This window comes from Ruditapes philippinarum, unplaced genomic scaffold (genome assembly GCF_026571515.1).
Source record: "Ruditapes philippinarum isolate M1 unplaced genomic scaffold, ASM2657151v2 ctg4529_1_1_1_1, whole genome shotgun sequence".
Taxonomy (NCBI): domain Eukaryota; kingdom Metazoa; phylum Mollusca; class Bivalvia; order Venerida; family Veneridae; genus Ruditapes; species Ruditapes philippinarum.
In genome coordinates, this window is record NW_026858058.1 from 56,062 (window position 1) to 76,918 (window position 20,857).

At 32.7% G+C, this 20,857-nt stretch overlaps 1 protein-coding gene across 1 annotated transcript in view; it reads left to right on the plus strand.

Annotated features, from left to right (window-relative positions):
* The first annotated feature begins 2,232 nt into the window (after positions 1–2,232).
* The window catches only part of LOC132751948 (potassium channel subfamily T member 1-like), a 46,539-nt gene continuing 27,914 nt past the window's right edge, over positions 2,233–20,857 (plus strand). Inside the window, exons 1-10 of the mRNA XM_060742169.1 lie at positions 2,233–2,246; positions 4,522–4,760; positions 6,846–7,089; positions 10,609–10,714; positions 11,147–11,319; positions 12,231–12,302; positions 12,627–12,761; positions 13,423–13,534; positions 14,983–15,168; positions 15,833–15,973. Coding sequence (XP_060598152.1) covers positions 2,233–2,246; positions 4,522–4,760; positions 6,846–7,089; positions 10,609–10,714; positions 11,147–11,319; positions 12,231–12,302; positions 12,627–12,761; positions 13,423–13,534; positions 14,983–15,168; positions 15,833–15,973 — 1,422 coding nt within the window. The remainder of the gene's footprint in view (positions 2,247–4,521; positions 4,761–6,845; positions 7,090–10,608; positions 10,715–11,146; positions 11,320–12,230; positions 12,303–12,626; positions 12,762–13,422; positions 13,535–14,982; positions 15,169–15,832; positions 15,974–20,857) is intronic.

Sequence of the window (20,857 nt, forward strand, 5' to 3'; positions counted from 1 at the left end):
ATTGGCCAATTCCTTAATATTTGATTTCTTAACAAAACGAGAATTTTTTGATGTGTTAATATCGTCAACATTCTAAGACAACTGATCATAAAATTATAAATTTGAATGAAAATGTATTGTACGATAGCTTCCAAGTTTATATTATCTTTGCTTTATTATCATTATTATTTCTAATTTCATGCACTTAATACATGAAACAATGCATTGATTTTAATATGATCTCAGATGTTAAAATTTTGCCAACCAAGTAGAGTAATAAACTTTATTCAATGGCTGAAAGTAAAGTTAGACATTGAAAGAAAAGTTAAATACCGCTTAAAGGGACGTAATGCAACTATGATTAAATTTTTCTTTGAAGAGTTATCTATTCATGTAACTGTTAATTTGTCAATGAACGATATGATGTTTGTCTCTTAAATATTATCGCTCAATAGCAAACAATGTAAATAAATGTAATAAACATAAGTACAGTAGTTACTGTTACAAAATTAAAAATCAATGATATATCTTTATCGATGTTCAATTATGATAAAATACTTTGAAAAAAAAATGGCTAATTTTATAGATATACCTTAATAAAGAAATAAATGCGTGACTACCGATAATTAAGAATATCAAGTTACTGTTCCGCTTTATCAAATTGTAAAATATCTGCTTTACAAAATTTTGACAGTAGAATCAGTCGTGGGAAGACACAGTATAGGTTAATACGAAATTATTTTAATGTTCGATATATCCATTCGACACATGTCATCTTGATCAGATAATCTAAATTGTACCTTTTGTATTTTATCGCTTTAACCGAATCGTTAAACTTGATTCTGTTTCTTTTAATTATGATTAAATGGTTTTGTTGTAAATCTTTATCACATAATCTTCTCGCTTGTCATATGTTCTTTGTATTTTGTAAAGTTGTAATAATGATGTAAACAAAGCCACATTATCAACACATTATTGGAGTATTGTCTTCATCTCAAAATAATATTGATTTAGTTTTGTTCATTCTTATTATATTTTAAGATCGTCTGTAAACGGTCGTGAGTTCTATTTTGCAACGTGAATATAAAAAGCCGATGGGATGTATGTTATGTCCCTTAATGGGAAATGACAGCAATTATTTTTGAAATATCATAATTTAATCATTATATTTTATGAATGTTTGTTGTATTCATATGTTAATACTTAAGACACATGTTTGAATTCAGTAAAATTACGGCAGCAGAAGTATCTTAATATATTTTTATTTTAGCACGTATAATGCATTAATTTTACATTTTATTCCTTTCTATCGAAAAACAATTAATTTGTAAAAGAGATATCTGTACACGGATTTTGTTTTATGATATTTTTATAATTTCATGTAGTTACGATTATGATTATGTGTTATGTATATATTGTTATTTACATGTTTTGACATTTATCTATCTATCTATCTATCTATCTATCTATCTATCTATCTATCTATCTATCTATCTATCTATCTATCTATCTATCTATCTATCTATCTATCTATCTATCTATCTATCTATCTATCTATCTATCTATCTATCTATCTATCTATCTATCTATCTATCTATCTATCTATCTATCTATCTATCTATCTATCTATCTATCTATCTATCTATCTATCTATCTATCTATCTATCTATCTATCTATCTATCTATCTATCTATCTATCGATTCATCCATCCATCCATCCATCCATCCATCCATCCATCCATCCATCCATCCATCCATCCATCCATCCATCCATCCATCCATCCATCCATCCATCCATCCATCCATCCATCCATCCATCTATCCATCCATCCATCCATCCATCCATCCATCCATCCATCCATCCATCCATCCATCCATCCATCCATCCATCCATCCATCCATCCATCCATCCATCCATCCATCCATCCATCCATCCATCCATCCATCCATCTATCTATCTATCTATCTATCTATCTATCTATCTATCTATCTATCTATCTATCTATCTATCTAATTTACCCATAAAAATTGTGTATGACACCTTAATCCTAGTTAGCTGATGACGTATATATTTTATAATTTTAATTGTCTTTAAGAAAAAGCTTTACAATAATTTTATTTCATTTCATAAAGTCTATCAGATAACTAATCATGATTTTTGCAATTATTAGCTCTGTAGTACAGAAGCATTTGCAAAATGATGTTTATGAATTAAAATATCTGGTTTAGCTATAAAAAATAATTGTTAATACTATGGTAGCACGCAGGTGGGTTCTGTATGTTTTATTATATTTATCTCATGTAAACGAGATACTTTCTCGTTTGTACGAGTTAATAAGTCGTGTACACCAATTAATATGTCATAAGCACGAGTTACTATATCTTAAGCACAAGCTAGTATGTGTAGTGAAACAATTATTAAGTTATGTGCACCAAGTAATAAAGTCGTAGACACGAGATAATTAAGTCTGGCAACGAGTTACTAGTTCGTGAGCACCAGTTACTATGTCGTGTTCACGAGATAATTTAGTCATGCGCACAAGCAAGTTACTTAGTTGTGCTTTAAAGACAATTAAGTCGTGTCCTTCAAAGCACGAGTAACAACGTCATGATCACGAGTTACTCTGTCATATAAGATATGTATATTAATTCAAGTAAATACCTTTAATTGTTTTGAAGACTAGCAGACTGCTCGAAATCATTAGGTTTATCTACTCCCCGTGAGAAATATTCCTACCAAGGAACATAAACAATGGCTTTTTTATTCTCGAATTATTGATATGACACTAATTTTACACTATGTGTCTCTGTGGCCTTGATCTTTAACCTTATCACAATTAATACGGATTTTCTTCTTGCCACTTATGGAGTAAGAAGAATGTCCCTATCAAGAAATCAAGAAACACAACGCATTGCTTGTTCCTTCTTAAGTTTTTGATCGGACAAGGATATTACAATAAGCATGGTTTTAACCTTGATTTTGACCAATTAATTCAAAATCATTAAGTGTCATCTACTGATCACGTCATAGTCAAAAGTTGGTGATATCAACTATCAAGTTTTCTATCTGACAAGGATTTTACAAGACGTGTTATCACATGATGCGCTCCCTTTTTAAGTTGGGCATAAAAAGGGCAATAACTTAGTTAAAACAAATATCTAATTTATGGGCTTTGGAAAATTACCTCCTAAAATGATTTTAAATACATGCATCAAGTTTCAAGTGAATACCTCCGATTATATATACATATAGATATTACATGTATAGCTTTACCCAGAAATTTTACGTGCAACCTCAGTCTTTTTGTCTTCAAAAAAATGAAAGTTTTCACTTTAATTCTAAACCATGTCTTAAACAACAAAGTTACTCGTGGTCACGACATAATAACTCGTGCGAACGACTAAGGTATCACATGTGCATTAAGTAACTTGTGCATACGGCAAAATAACTCCTGCGCACAACTTATTTATCTCGTACAGTCGACATAGTAACTCGAGCGTACGACCTAGTACTTGTTCTCACAACTTAATTATCTCGCGCGCACGACTGAATAACTCGTGCTCACAACAAAGTACTTCGTGCGCACGACATAGTAATTTGTGTGCATCGCATAGTATCTTATTTTCATGCGTTAAACTAAGACATACACACGTCGCATCTGTGTAAACATAGCTTTGTGTGTTTAGAAATGTTTTAAGTGTAGAAACGTTGAAATTCTCAAGGAATTTATAATCGTTTGCAAACAACATCTTTCCCGTTAGAAAATATCATCATCCTAAAATGTTTTCACCCTATCTCTATCTTGGTTAGAATCGATTACTGTTGAAAATTATCTATGCTCCATACCTCTAAACAAAACACAATGCTCATTTTTTAATTGGAGTTGCCGAAAATTTGAATCATAAGAGCTTAGTGTCGTTATAGTCGTAATCAACACGCATAATCAGTAAAGTTTTTTTTTAACATCCAGGACGACAACGTATCAATACTTTAGAAAATAGTTTCGTACTGATTAAAGGGACGCAATACAATTATTGTACTGAATATCGTTAAAAGAGTTGACATTTAATTTAAACAGTTAAACGTAATAGTATACTTAAAAAGATTGATTGCCATTTAAGTCTCTCTGGCATCATAACTTAAGGTTGAATTCAAATGCCTTATTGTTTTCAAGTTAATACATTTATGTCATAGTACTGGTAAATTTATAGTGATTCATATTAGGAACAGTGAGTTTGATAAATAGCTATATTATAAAGATCTAATGATAATCTAATAGTTAGAGAATAACATGCTAGTAGCTACTGTCTTCTGATATCAATTTTATCAGGCGATGCTGATATGGGCTAGAAAGGGGCGAGGCTCGCCGAGCCTGACACATGTTTTTCTATTATCAAACTTAAAACGTGCACTGTTTTCCAGTAGGTACCAGTATTGTAAGAGATTTTAAGTCTGACAAAATGAATGAACATCAACTAATAATACGCTGTATCAAATGATGTGTCTGAATGTAGTTTTTTTACACCATCTCTTCTATACAGATATGGTGTAAGTCTTGTTGGTGTACAGCAGAACAGTGGTGTATCTACAATACAGCTCAACCCTGGGCCACGTCACATCATAAAGGAGTCGGGCATTTGTTTCTATATGAACATTACCAAGGAAGAGAACTCTGCCTTAATTTTAGTTCATCCGAACCTGGAGGACTCGAAACCGGACAGGAAATTGATGCAGCGCGGGGAACATACGTCAAAAGTCGCCAGTGTGATAGCAAGTGTTGGTATGTTAACGTATTGATGTCTATAAAAAAATAGAAATTAATATTGATATACTACATTATATATAACATACATATGGGGCATTACATGAGTGGTCATTTATATCTAAAAGTTACTCATGTAATCATGCTACGTAAGAGACAGTTGTAAATATAATCAACTGGGGCAATCTTGAGGGTCTTCCTCTACAGAAAATTATCAAGGCTGCAATTTTAACGTGAACAATCTGTAAATCTGCTTCCTTTTACTAAACAATTTTTATCTCATATATATACGGCTTTAGCCACTGTGAAAATGGTATTGTAAGGTCATGTATATATTTTGATTTGACATCATAGCGTAAACATAGTGTAAAGACTCGCTTAATTTTAGCGCCACATTATAATCATGTCAATGAAAGAGTTATCCTTTTGACTGCAAACAGTTATTATTTTGAATATGTGTTAAAGAGAATATAATATTCCTGTAGTTTCATTACTACAAAAATTATTGAACTCCCCACAAGCTTGCATACTATAGATTTATTCAACTTATTCAATAAATTAAGGATTAAACCTAATAGACACTGTTTCAATATCCTCTATACATTTCAGTTTTCTGAGAACTGTGTGTATCTAAATATTTTTTTGCACCTCAACATTTCATTCTGCCACTTACAAAATGGCTGAATTGTTTCCCTTTATGAAATATCTGAATTGTTTCCCTTGATGAATTATCTGAATTGTCTCCCTTTATTGATTGTCTGAATAGTACTATTCCTTTAAGTTTATATAATACCTGAAATTTCTCTTATTATTTTATATCTGAATTGTCTCCCTTTATTCAATAACTGAATTGTTTCCGTTAATTTAATGTCTGAATTTATCTCTCTTTTTCCCATAATTAAAAATCTGAAATGACTCTGTTTACCTAATAACTTATTGTTCCCTTTAATTATTCCCAGCAAATGAGAATATATTGGAAATGTGAGTCCCTAAACCTGAGTGTGAACCTAAACTTGATTCAAAAAAATGTTTTTTACTGTGTTTAGATGATGTCCTTAATTTTCACCGAATCACCAGAAAAATACACTCCTTTCACCATCTTATGACTTTTCTGTGGCCCATAATTTGTTTAGAACCGTAACTTAATGTTTCACCTGGTTATTTTTTTATTAAATTTGTATTGTCTGTACTTTTGAATTTTGAGTTTGTAGATGGAAAAATAAAATTGGAGAATGTACACAGCACAATTTTCACTTTTAGCTCACTGTTGTTGTTCCGTAATTGAAGAATATTTCCGCCAGGAAAGCATTAGATTAGTAGTTCTAGGGTCATCCGTTTGATCCCTGCACAAGGGGAAATTTCCTTGTGACAACTGATTCAGGATATTGAGTTCAATAATAAGTAGTCACTATGTGGTGAAAGAAGTCAGTATGTGGTGAAAATATTCAGTATGTGGTATTAGTAGTCTGTATGTGGGATAAGTAGTGTTAGTCAGTATGTGGTAGTAGTAGTGGTAGTCAGTATGTGGTATTTGTAGTCAGTATGTGGTATTTGCAATCAGTATGTGGGATTAGTAGTCTGTATGTGAAATTAGTAGTGGTAGTCGGTATGTGGGATTTGTAGTGGTAGTCGGTATGTGGGATTAGTAGTGGTAGTCAGTATGTGGGATTTGTAGTGGTAGTCGGTATGTGGGATTTGTAGTGGTAGTCGGTATGTGGGATTTGTAGTGGTAGTCGATATGTGGGATTTGTAGTGGTAGTCGGTATGTGGGATTTGTAGTGATAGTCGGTATGTGGGATTAGTAGTGGTAGTCAGTATTTGGGATTTGTAGTGGTAGTCGGTATGTGGGATTTGTAGTGATACTCGGTATGTGGGATTAGTAGTGGTAGTCAGTATTTGGGATTAGTAGTGGTAGTCAGTATGTGGGATTTGTAGTGGTAGTCGGTATGTGGGATTAGCAATTGATATGTGGAAAATAATAATGTAAAGAGTATCAGTTCATGTAGATATCAACATCAAATTGAATGTGGTATATCTTTGAAGATGTCAACATGATAGTTATTTTTTAATTGGTTTATTAAATAAAAGAATGTTTATTTAAAGGGACGATGGCTTTAGAGTTACAACACACTCGTCTTATCAACGCTCCTCCAGAGATTAAAAGATCCGGTAGTCGGCGGACAAAGTTACAGATTCCTTCAGGGCTTACAGCTGCGAACCTACAGAAAAGGCCTAGTATTGCACCTGTACCTGCCTTCCTTGAGGCTTCGGATATAACAATACAAGTTGAGGAGGAGACCATGTCAGAGGACAGGTTTCCTTACGCTGATGAGGAGGATAATCCTGAGTAAGTGTCAAACAGTTTCTGATTGGCTAATACAGAGAACAGTATGTAAAACTGGTTGACAGGGACCACGGCAGATACGTAAATATAACCAACATATAGATATAAGCTTTACTATCAGTGAATGTTTATTCCATATCTCAATTTTTCAAAGCATGGTGAAGTTTGTTATAAGGTTAATTTTTATATTGTTTGTTTACAGGTCTGTGATCACTGCAGTTATAAAAATGCTAAGGAGTACCAATGGCCGAATCCTGCTATCATCGTGGCGGCCGACTATGCCAGTAACGGTCTCTACAACTTCATTGTTCCATTACGGTCACATGCAAGACCTAGCAATACATTAAATCTCATTGTCTTACTACTAGAAAAAAGGTATGCTTTTCATTATTTTAGGGAATTTTAAGACTTTAAAACACCAAATTCGATAGAAATTGTATTAAAGCAGCATGCCTCCAGATTTATGTTAATTTTCATGAAAATTTTGGAAATGTATTTAAAAGTAAAATATTGTGTGGTGGACCAATAAAAATATTTACATATTGCGCTTACAATCCAAGAAAATTACCAAAAAGTGGTCAAAATATGCAAAAACAGCCCTTACTGTGTTAGTAACGCAGTAGAAATATGGTGATAAGATACTGCAAAATCAGTCTTAAACCACCCATAACATGTAAAATATAACTAGGATCTTGAATATTTATACCTTTCATAAAAATTTAGTACATTTTTCTCAATATTGATTTTCTTGAAATATTTTGGTTCTTCTTGAGGCATGCAGCTTTAAGCACAAAATAGGATAAAAAATATGTTAGGCACAAACTTTGTATAAAATAATAATGTTGAACATACAATTAGGATAAATCATGAAAGAATAATGTTTAATAAAAATTGGGATAAAATAATGTTTCAAGTACATAATAAGAAGTAAGGATTGTTATTTAACCCTTTCCCCCATGAGCATATTGTGAAAAATGGCCGTTTTCACTGAAAAGCCTCCCGTTACAAGTTCAAACTGCTATGAAACTATGAAAAATGCTTCAATACTTATCAAACTTGGCACAAATGTTGACTGGACCATTGCCTTTGTAACGACATGCTGATTTGTAGTGGTAGTCGGTATGTGGGATTAGCAATTGATATGTGGAAAATAATAATGTTAGTTGTTCAGGAAAGTTAGAAAGGTGAATCAGCTATATGAATATGTCCAAATATTTTGCTTAATAGACGTTAAAAATCAATCTGTAATTTAAGATTGAAGACAAGTACTTGACAGTTTAAAATAATAGAAGATAATTTACATAGGAAAGTCGATCTGAATGTTTAAAACCAATCAGATTTTTTTAGATCTTGAGTCTATTAATAGTTCTATTTTACCACATTATTTATCTCCCCTGGAATAATTGGAATCCCTCTTTGTAGGCTTAGTACTTTGTATATGTCATTAGAGACGATAACTATTAAATTCAACAAAAGACGATTTATTGACAGTTGTTGGTTGTAAGATTATGAAATAAAACAACAATGAATTTTAGAAAATATTGTTTTAAAATCCCTTACAGTGCATTTATTTTTCTATACAAGAATTGATTAATTAATTTCATTTGAATTATATTCTAAAGAATCTTACATATCATTGTACAGTGAAAATTCTAAAAACCAGAACCTGCTCAGACTTTTTTTTCAAAAGATTCCAGTTTTCAGAAGTTTAAGAATTATTGATTGATCATTCTACATGGACCTTGTTTAAATCCTTTTATAGTTATAGTTCAGACCTCCTAACTTAGTCATTCTTTCATTTCTTTTTGGAATAAAGGTTAAACAAATTTTGTTTTGCCAAAAGAATGCTGAATTGAAGTGTAAGATTCTAATACTCTAAGAGTATCAGTTCATGTAGATATCAGCATCAAATTGAATGTGGTATATCTTTGAAGATGTCAACATGATAGTTATTTTTTAATTGGTTTATTAAATAAAATAATGTTTATTTAAAGGGACGATGGCTTTAGAGTTACAACACACCCGTCTAATCAACGCTCCTCCAGAGATTAAAAGATCCGGTAGTCGGCGGACAAAGTTAGAGATTCCTTCAGGGCTTACAGCCGCAAACTTGCAGAAGAGGCCAAGTATTGCTCCTGTACCTGCCTTTCTTGAGGCTTCAGATATAACAATACAAGTTGAGGAGGAGACCATGTCAGAGGACAGTTTTCCTTATGCTGATGAGGAGGATAATCCTGAGTAAGTGTTAAACAGTTTCTGATTGGCTAATATAGAGCACAGAATGTAAAACTGTTTCTGATCGGCAATAGTTCAAGATTGGCTAATACAGAGCACATAGTGTGAAACTGTTTCTGATCGACAATAGTTTAAGATTGGCTAATACAGTGCACATAGTGTGAAACTGTTTCTGATCGACAATAGTTTAAGATTGGCTAATATAGAGCACAGAATGTAAAACTGTTTCTGATCGGCAATAGTTTAAGATTGGCTAATACAGAGCACATAGTGTGAAACTGTTTCTGATCGACAATAGTTTAAGATTAGCCAATACAGAGCACATAGTGTGAAACTGTTTCTGATCGACAATAGTTTAAGATTGGCTAATACAGAGCACATAGTGTGAAACTGTTTCTGATCGACAATAGTTTAAGATTGGCTAATTATAGAGCACAGAATGTAAAACTGTTTCTGATCGACAATAGTTTAAGATTGGCTAATTCAGAGCACATAGTGTGAAACTGTTTCTGATCGACAATAGTTTAAGATTGGCTAATATAGAGCACAGAATGTAAAACTGTTTCTGATCGACAATAGTTTAAGATTGGCTAATACAGAGCACATAGTGTGAAACTGTTTCTGATCCGGCAACAGTTTATGATTAGCCAATACAGAGCACAGAATGTAAAACTATTTCTGATTGGCAACAGTTTATGATTGGCTAATACAGAGCACAGAATGTAAAACTCTTTCTGATTGGCAACATTTTATGATTGGCTAATACAGAGCACAGTATGTAAAACTCTTTTGATAGGCAGCAGTTTATGATTATGACTGATTAATGCAGAGCACAAATTGTAAAACAGTTTCTGATTTGCTAATATCCTTATTGTAAAACAGTTTTTGATTGATAGATTCATGGCAAATAATTGATACTCTGAGCTTAAAGTGTAAAGCTGTTTCTGATTGACAGATACAAACCAACACAGTAAAAGAGTTGTTGATTTGTAATCAGTATATGAAAGTTAGGATTAATTTGTGTTTTAAACTTTACCACACTGAATATCTTAATGTGCAGCGTTATGACAAAACCAACATGCTGTTCGCTTACAAACCCTATAACAAGTAGAGAAACTGATAGCGAACAACATGGATCCTGATCAGACTGCGCGGATGCGCAGGCTGGTCTGGATCCATGCTGGTCGCAAACCCATTATGTTTGTTTTGTCGTGACGCAGCTCAAATGTATATAAAGTGTTATTGTCTGATTCTATGATATAGACTGATTCTCTGATTTTGTTGCAGATTTGTGCGAGGATTTCCACCTGTAACACCTTACATTGGAACCAGTCCAACATTATGTCACCTAATGAGAGAAAAACGCCCACTTTGTTGTCTTCAACTTGTTCAGGTACGAAACTTAACCATTTCTTAACCCCAACCCCACCCCACCCCTTTTATCATTATATACAAAACGTGTGCTAATATTTATCATGTATCATATTTAAATGTTTTTGCTGATCCAGTCAACTTGATTTGGTATGATCAAGATAAACAAATACAAAAAAAATCTTGATTAGAGTACAGGCAAAAAACAATGTCAGGAATGTTTGTAAGTAACAAATGCTTGTATCCGAAATATCAATACATGTCATATTGATATATCCAGAGCAGTTTACATAAGATTTTAATGGAAGTTGGCAGTGACCAAGACAGATACCTAAATATAATCAACATATAAATACATGCAGTACTGTCTCAAGTGATGTTTATTCCATGTCTCAATTTTTCACAGCTTGTTGAAGTTTATTATGAGGTCAATTTGCATATCGTTTGTTTATAGGTCTGTGATCACTGCAGTTATAAAAATGCTAAGGAGTATCAATGGCCGAATCCGGCAATCATCGTAGCAGCTGACTATGCCAGTAACGGTCTCTACAACTTCATCGTTCCATTACGGTCACATGCAAGACCTAGCAATACATTAAATCCCATCGTCTTACTACTAGAAAAAAGGTATGCTTTTCATTATTTTAGGGAATTTTAACAGTTTAAAACACCAAATTCAATAGAAATTGTATTAAAGCAGCACGCCTCCAGATTTATGTTGATTTTCATGAAAATTTTGGAAATGTATTTACAAGTAAAATATAGTGTGGTGGACCAAAAAAATATTTACATATTGCAATTGGTACTTACAATCCAAGAAAATTACCAAAAAGTGGTCAAAATATGCAAGAACAGCCCTTATTGTGTTGGTAATGCAGTAGAAATATGGTGATAAGATACTGCAAAATCTGTCTTAAACCATCCATAACATGTAAAATATAACTAGGATCATGAATATTTATACCTTTCTTTAAAATTTAGTACATTGATTTTCTGGAAATATTTTGGTTCTTCTTGAGGCATGCAGCTTTAAGCACAAAATAGGATAAAAATATGTTAGGCACAAACTTTGTATAAAAGAATAATGTTGAACATACAATTAGGATAAAACATGAAAGAATAATGTTTAATGAAAATTGGGATAAAATAATGTTTCAAGTACATAATAAGAAGTAAGGATTGTTATTTAATAGCACAAATTGGGATAATGTAATTTTGTAAAGCACAATATTGGTTTAAAAAAATAATGTTAACACATATAATTATATTGGTTATGCGAACAAATATGTGTGAGTGATAACATTTATAATGTGAATCTCTTATTATTGAATTATCTCTAAAAAAAGATGAGATATAACTCATCAATCACAGATAATTTCTCAACATGGGCATAACAATGAATAACCTAAAATTGATACACTAGTAATTTTTGTCTTTAACCATGTCAAGAAAATATAAGGCTGTAAGAGATTTGAGACCTTATTTTGTGTGTATATGAAATAAAACATAACTTTACTACAACATTTATGTATTTCCAGACCAGACACTACATTCCTGGAAACAATATGTCATTTTCCTATGGTATATTGGATGCTTGGCTCAATTGATGTGTAAGTGTTACCTCATATTGAAATTTACCCAATTTCCATTTCTAACATGGACATTTTACCAATTTCAATTTCCAATATGGAAATTTACCCAATTTCAATTTCAAACATGGCAATTTACCCAATTTCAGTTTCCCACATAGAAATTTACCCAATTTCAATTTCCCACATTAAAATTTACCCAATTTACCCAATTTTAGTTTTCCTTATGGTAATTTACCCAATTTTACTGTCTCCATTTGGTAATTCATTCAAAATTGTTTATCATGAAGGGTAGATAATTCTACCATGCAATTTGGCAATTAATTAATTAATTTATGATTACAGAATAGATGATTTACTTCGGGCAGGTGTAAACCTGGCGGACAATGTAGTGATAGTAAACAAGGAGAGTTCTAATTCCCAGGAGGAGGAGACCTTAGCTGATTGTAACACCATCGTAGCTGTACAAAGTATATTTAGGTATGTACCGTATTTGTCCTTCAATTGTAACACCATCGTAGCTGTACAAAGTATATTTAGGTATGTACTGTATTTGTCCTTCAATTGTAACAGCATTGTAGCTGTTCAAAGTATATATAGGTTTGTACCGTATTTGTCCTTCAATTGTAACACCATCGTAGCTGTACAAAGTATATTTAGGTTTGTAACGTATTGTCCTTTAATTGTAACGCCATCGTAGCTGTACAAAGTATATTTAGGTTTGTAAAGTATTGTCCTTCGATTGTAACACCATTGTAACTGTGCAAAGTATATTTAGGTTTGTACAGTATTTGTCCTTCAATTGTAACACTTTCGTAGCTGTACAAAGAATATTTATGTTTGTACAGTATTGTCCTTTGATTTTAACACCATTGTAACTGTGCAAAGTATATTTAGGTTTGTACAGTATTGTCCTTTGATTGTAACACCATCATAGCTGTGCAAAGTATATTAGGGTATGTACCGTATTTGTCCTTCAATTGTAACACCATCGTAGCTGTTCAAAGTATATTTAGATTTTTTGTACTGTACTGTCTGTCTGACTGTCTCAGAACAGTAAAAAAAAAAAGAAAAACACACTGAGTTTGATTTCTGACTGTGTATTTCACATTTTGATATTGTTTCAATGTTCTTTTTCTAGATTATTTCCAAGTGCCAATATTATAACAGAGTTAACCCAGTCATCTAACATGAGGTTTATGCAGTTTCAAGCCAATGATTCCTACTCATATGAGTTGTCAAAACAAGAGAAGGTAACTCTTTTTACTTAGTTATCTTCCCCTACTCTTAACCCTTTCCCCCATGAGCATATTGTGAAAAATGGCCGTTTTCACTGAAAAGCCTCCTGTTACAAGTTCAAACTGCTATGAAACTATGAAAAATGCTTCAATACTAATCAAACTTGGCACAAATGTTGACTGGACCATTGCCTTTGTAACGACATGCTCAGTCCTAAATTTCCTGTTACCTTGGCAACATCTCAAAATTGCCAAAATTCACTATTTTGCCTCGATTTCTTCCATCAAAATTTATTTCAAAGTGCTGCAACTTCTCAAGGGATTGAGATAGAGTCAAAGGCTTTTCAGCGTTGGTTACACGTTACATTATGATCGACCTGGGGTCATTTTTAGCCTCTCACAAGTCCAAAATTTTCTTGGCGATGAGGGGGACTCTGCCCCCTTCAAATCCCCCTAACAGAAGGGGGCACATCCCCCTTCTGGCAACCCCCTGATGTATCTTTTGGATGGGGGGCGACCCAAAAAAGTGCTCATCTTTTTTAGCAACATTTCTCAAACGAAAAATGTGTTTGGGGGCCCAAATAGGACATTTTTTCACTCTTTGGGGCCTAAAAAAAGTGGGGGTGAGCGATAGTTGTTTCGCGTATATATATGAGGTAAAGGGTTAATGAAGAACAAGAGAAGGTAACTGTTTTTCTTAGCTATCTTCCCTTACTATTAATACATAACATAACAAAAAGGGTTACTCTCCTTTTATTGAAAGTAATCTTTTTTTGTTCTTAATTCAAAAGAAGGGAAGGTAACTCTTCCTTTTTAAAAGTTATCTTTTCTTGACCTTAGTACATGTACAGAACAAGATAAGGTACTAACTTGTCCTTTATATTAAGTTATCATGCTTAGTTCTTGTTACAGAAAGAAAGAATGTAACTTTTCTTTTATTTATAGTTATTTTGCCTAGTTCTTAGTACTGAACAAGAGAAGGTAACTTCTATAATTCAAAGTTGTCTTTCCTTGCTCAAAGTACAGAACAAGAGAGGGTAACTCATTGCTGATTTTATGTTCTCTTGCTGTAAGTAATGTGGTAACTCTTCTGTGACATAAGGTTATCTTTACATGATAACTTGCAGGATAAGACCCCTTTAACATTGCTTTGTTTGTACAGTAAATGACTGAAATTATCTTACTAAGTTAGAAGAGAGAGGAGAGAGAGATATGCTATACTGATGGATTGTATCTTAAGTTGTATATACCCTTCTTAAAAACGTGTAAAGACAAACTGAACCAAAGCAAAGGATAAGTTTTTCATTAGGATAAAGGTGATGAATTTAACGTCAGTGCACATTCATGAAGTTATAACTGCATCAAAATGAAGTGTGCAATACAGAAAAATGATGTGATTGTATTTCTTTAGTTGAAGATGAAGTTACTTTAATCAGAGAATTTATGCCTTTTCTTCTTTACAGAAAGAGAAAGAGCGAGGGTCACATATTTCATATATGTTCCGTCTGCCGTTTGCTGCGGGTAATGTATTCAGTGCCAGCATGTTGGATACTTTGTTATACCAGGCATTTGTGAAGGACTATCTCATTACCTTTGTACGTCTGTTACTCGGTATCGACCAAGCTGTCGGATCTGGACATTTATCATGTGTAAGTCTGTCTTTTTATGAATATAATGAATACTTAAGGCCATTATATTGATTTTATTGTTCCTCCAAATGTTTCAATGAAGCATAACATTGTTGATCATTCTTCCTTTTGTCGCACTTGTCTTACTTATTGTTCAGCAAAGCACATTCACTGATTGATATTTTAGATATTTGTTGTGTTGATACATTAAATAAATCTTTATCTATGGCTGATGTCTCAGGTAATAGGGTCAAGGTCACTGATGCTTAAATACATTTTTGTATATTTTGCCTTTGTAAGCTTTTACAAAAGTCATTTGCCCCTTACATTTGTGGGTTCAAATCCCTAAGCTATCAAGTTTAAGCTTACAGAACATCAGTGGTTCTACTCAGATGCCCTTTTGTGCCTGAAATAATACACCAAGGGGCAACAGAGGTCTTCCTTCACCAGTAAAGCAACATATGACCTGCTTTGTGTTGGTGTAAACCAAAACAACCAAAGAGACATTGGGGAGTAACAATGTTGTTTTTTTTTACCTACTTGTATATTGTATTTTGTTTTCCTAGTTAGACTTATTATCAAGGCCTTTGTAATTAATTTGTTTGGATATTTCATTGTTAAAAGTTACATGAATAAGGATTTATTACAAAGTAAGGGATCTGAAGGGGATTTTTACTTATTTCAGATGAAAATAACCAAGGATGATCTCTGGATTAGAACATATGGTAGACTCTACCAAAAATTGTGCTCCACAACATGTGAAATTCCCATCGGAATTTTCCGAACTCAAATCAAATCATGCCGTTCCCCACCTGCCAATACCTCTGTAAGTTTTTCCTTTATAAACTTGTTGTTAATCAGCTCGTTAGTAGACATAGGCTGGCATATGTATGTAAATTGTAAACATATTTAATGTCATATGGTACTGTTTACCGTTGAATAAATGCCTTGAGAATTCTCATTTCTATTGCTTAAATTGTAAATTGCAAACTATGCTATAATATTAAAGTGTCCTTGAATATGTTAAACATAGAAATTTTATTCTATTAAGTAAGTAAATAAGCCTGTTTAGTAAATAAGCCTATTAAGTAGTCTTCAAACACTGATTGTAAGGCAAAACTTATTTAGTCGACAAAAATATTTTATATAAATATGGACAAAAAAATGGGATTGAAAGAGGAAATATTTAGCCAAGATGTACAAAAATTATTTTTAACTAGTAATTATATCTTTAGAAAAAAACAAAGTCCGAAGTGGCTGTTATACAAAGGTAAACAGTAGATATGTCGATGTCATGATATCTGTGTAAAATATGCATACAAAATGTTAGAAGCTTTTTGATTGGCTGATGTTATGATATCTGTGTAAAATATGCAAACAGAAATGTTAGAAGCTTTTTGATTGGCTGTTGACATGATATAAATTTAAAATGGGCATACAAAAATGTTAGAAGCTTTTTGATTGGCTAGTGCTTGATTATGACATAAACTATGTAATGACTGTATTGGTTTATAATTTCAGTATATGTGTATATATTGTGTATTGCATTGAATAATGAAAAGTAGAATTGTTGACATAGAAATTTATTAAATCAAATGTAGTCCAAAATTAAGTCAATGATAAATAAAATATTATTGGCCTGTACAACATACTCATTATGTATTACATGTACACTAGTTACAATAATTCCTGGTACTTTTGAAGTTATCATATTTAGTCTTAAAGATCAAAGAATTAAGTCATTTGTCTTTATGAATGAAGTTGTGAATTCATAAGCAAAAAGTGGTAAATGAACATATAAGTTTTCGCAATTTCGTTTTGAAATATCCATAATTTGTAATATACAAGAAAAAGGATCAAACACTGGCTGTTGTCACAGACAGGAATATCTTTCTCTCGGGCAGAGCCTCGTTACCCCTTAAACCCTGGAGCTAGGTATTAGGGTCTGTACCTGTAGCCAGTGTAAGATTCTTATAATATCAAAATTCTGAAATTGAGAAGATATGTGAACTTATGTGTACATTGTCATCATGGGAGTGTAATAAATGCCATAATGGTGGGAGTATTCTATCATCATGGGAGTGTAATAAATGCCATAATGGTGGGAGTATTCTATCATCATGGGAGTGTAATAAATGCCATAATGGTGGGACTATACTATCATCATGGGAGTGTAATAAATGCCATCATCATGGTACTATACTGTCATCATGGGAGTGTAATAAATTCCATCATGGTCAGGGACTACACTGTCATCATGGGAGTGTAATAAATTCCATCATCATGGTCAGGGACTACACTGTCATCATGGGAGTGTAATAATTGCCACCATAGTGGGACTACACTGTCATCATGGGAGTGTAATAAATGCCATCATCATGGTACTATACTGTCATCATGGGAGTGTAATAATTCCATCATGGTCAGGGACTACACTGTCATCATGGGAGTGTAATAATTGCCACCATAGTGGGACTACACTGTCATCATGGGAGTGTAATAATTGCCACCATAGTGGGACTACACTGTCATCATAGGAGTGTAATAAATTCCATCATGGTCAGGGACTACACTGTCATCATGGGAGTGTAATAAATGCCATCATCATGGTACTATACTGTCATCATGGGAGTGTAATAAATTCCATCATGGTCAGGGACTACACTGTCATCATGGGAGTGTAATAAATGCCATCATAGTGGGACTATACTGTCATCATGGGAGTGTAATAAATGCCATAATTGTGGGACAATACAGTCACCATGGGAGTGTAGTAAATGCCACGATGGTATTCAACTATTCAAATATGCAATAGACAAGATAACAATTTATAGAGAATATATTTTTGATGAGTTGTATAATAGAATTGTCTATTTCATTCAGGCACTGGAGTATTTTATATCAAAAAATGGAAATAGAGTAATTTTTTTCTCGAACTTTCACTTGAAGATTATTTTACTTGTCACATGCATTAAATGTAAGGAGTTTTCCATTTTGCAGCACAATTTGAAGACTAATGATTTAAACTTTTATCAAATCTATTATGGTTTTTGAGGGGAAAAACATGATCTTTTTATTGTATCATATCTTATGCTATTGTTATCAAATAGTACCATCAAGAATGAAAAAGCACAAAAACAAACAAAAAACATACAAAAAAGATCAAATTTGTCAAAATCTTGATAAAAAAATTTTTTTTGTTAGGCACAATCTAAAAAAATTGTGTTAATGGCATTCATACAAACTAAGATTTTTTATTGCCTGATATTGATTAAAGATAATTATTCATGCCAAAAGCTGCAGAATGGAAAATGATATATGTTTGCTTGACATCACATGATCCTTATATCTATTTCAATACTTCAACATGTCATACTCACAAATAAAAGTAATTCTTACTCTAATCTTGTCAATAAAAACATCAGCATTATTAATTTTTTATTATAATTCTGCACAGTGAGCACCTTGCTTCTATGTAACTATCTTAATTAAATTTTTTTAGTCCCCTACCGGTTTACCGGAGGGGACTTTAGGTTTACCCTCCGTCCGTCTGTCCGTCTGTCCGTCCGTCCGTCTGTCTGTCAGTCCGTCAGTCCGTCCGTCCACAAAACTGGATCCCGCGATAACTTGAAAAGTACTGAAAATATTTTTATGAAACTTGATATATGGATAGATGGCAGTATGGAGATTATGCACGTCTTTTTCTTTTCTTCCTATGTTGAAAATTCTGGTTGCTATGGCAACAAATAGGCTGAAAATATGGCAAATTTTACACATAAACTGGATCCAGTGATAACGCAAAAAGTACTGGAAATATTTTTATGAAACTTGATATATGGATAGATGGCAGTATGGAGATTATGCACGTCTTTTTCTTTTCTTCCTATGTTGAAATTCTGGTTGCTATGGCAACAAATAGACTGAAAATATGGCAATTTTTATACATAAACTGGATCCAGTGTTAATCTAAAAGTAATAGAAATATTTTTATGAAACTTGTAATATGTGTAGATGGCAGTCTGGAGATTATACACGTCTTTTTCTTTTCTTCCTATGTTGAAAATTCTGGTTGCTATGGCAACACATAGACTGAAAATATGGCAAATTTTACACATAAACTGAATCAAGTGATAACTCAAAAAGTACTGGAAATATTTTTATGAAACTTGACATATGGGTAGATGGCAGTCTTGAGATTATGCATGTCTTATCTGTTCTTCCTATTTTGAAAAAATATTGGTTGCCTTGGCAACAAATATGCTTAAAACATGGCAAATATTACAATATTTGTGATTAGTCAAAAAGAGCTGAAACTTTTTATGAAATTGCATCTTTAATTCCAGAGTTATCTCCTCTTTAAGAATTTTGCTATTTAAAATGTTATATTTTGGTAACAGGGATGTTTCAAATATTAACTTTAGAGTGTCCTTCAGTTCATCTGTCTGTCTGTTTAAAAAAACTTTTTCCTGTGATCACTTTTAAAGAACATTTCCCACAAATTTACTTAAAATAGAGAAAAATTTACACATTAGTGAATGGCCAATGGCCCTTCAGAATGCTGATGGGGTTCTATCCGGTAGGGGACTTATGGATTGCTTGCAATACTATGATAATTGCTTGTTCACTATTCAAATAATGTTTGGTGCTCTAGACCTACTTTCCTGTGTGTCAAAATAATTATAAGTTATAACTAGTTTGACACCATGGCCAGTAGGTCTACAGCATATTTATTTTTACCGGGACATAAATCAAGTCTGGGACGCCTCCGGGACAGATACCTTATTTCCGGGACAATCCCGGATGTCCGGGACATTATGGCATGTATTTGATAACATTTGGGGATCAAGGTGTTGCACTGAACATCATCTCTAATAAACCTCTAAATATGTTCACTTGATACTTCACTTGTAACTTCAGGAATTAAAACATCAGGCACTGTCCAGGAACTTGAACTCTTGCATTTTTGATGACTGAATTATTCCCCTTTATAAATGTAAAAAGAAAATTACGCATTACCTAGGCTCATATTTAATTGTCATTTACTTAAGAATAATCAAGTATTCTGGTTGTCATGGTTGCTATCATCTAATCCATAATATGCTAGATTTCTTAAATGATTTTGCCCTGTTTAAATTTGGAATAGTCCATACAAATTATAAGGGATTTCAAGTATTGATGTACACAAATTTGAGCTACCACCAGTATTAAATTAAGCATGGTAGTACTGTAAAGAAGTGCAGGCTTTGGCCAGGCTTTATGCTTGTGGCAATGGTTTATCAATTTAGGTACCAGCTTGTTAAGGGTAAAAAAACACATCAAATTTCAATCATATTCATGTTAGAAATATCATCTGTTTTTTCATAAACAAACTAAACAGACTTTTGAATGCATTCTTATTTTATAACTTAAATTTTTATGATTATCTTAAATATTTTACATCGTTATCTATGTTTGATTCAGCTACATTTTTGTTTGCATTTTATTTTTGAGATTTGTTTTGTTATGTATTTTTTATTTGCCTTGTCATATTATTATCTCAAAATGACCAGTTAACCAGTAAAATCATGAATGATAAGGTAACCCCCAACAAAATCAAATATATGAAAAAGTAGAGATTTGCATTTAGCTAAATGCTTGCCACTTAAGTGCTGAATATTTAAGCCTTAAGTGCTGAATGCTTGTCATTTAGGTATTGAACATTCTAGACTTA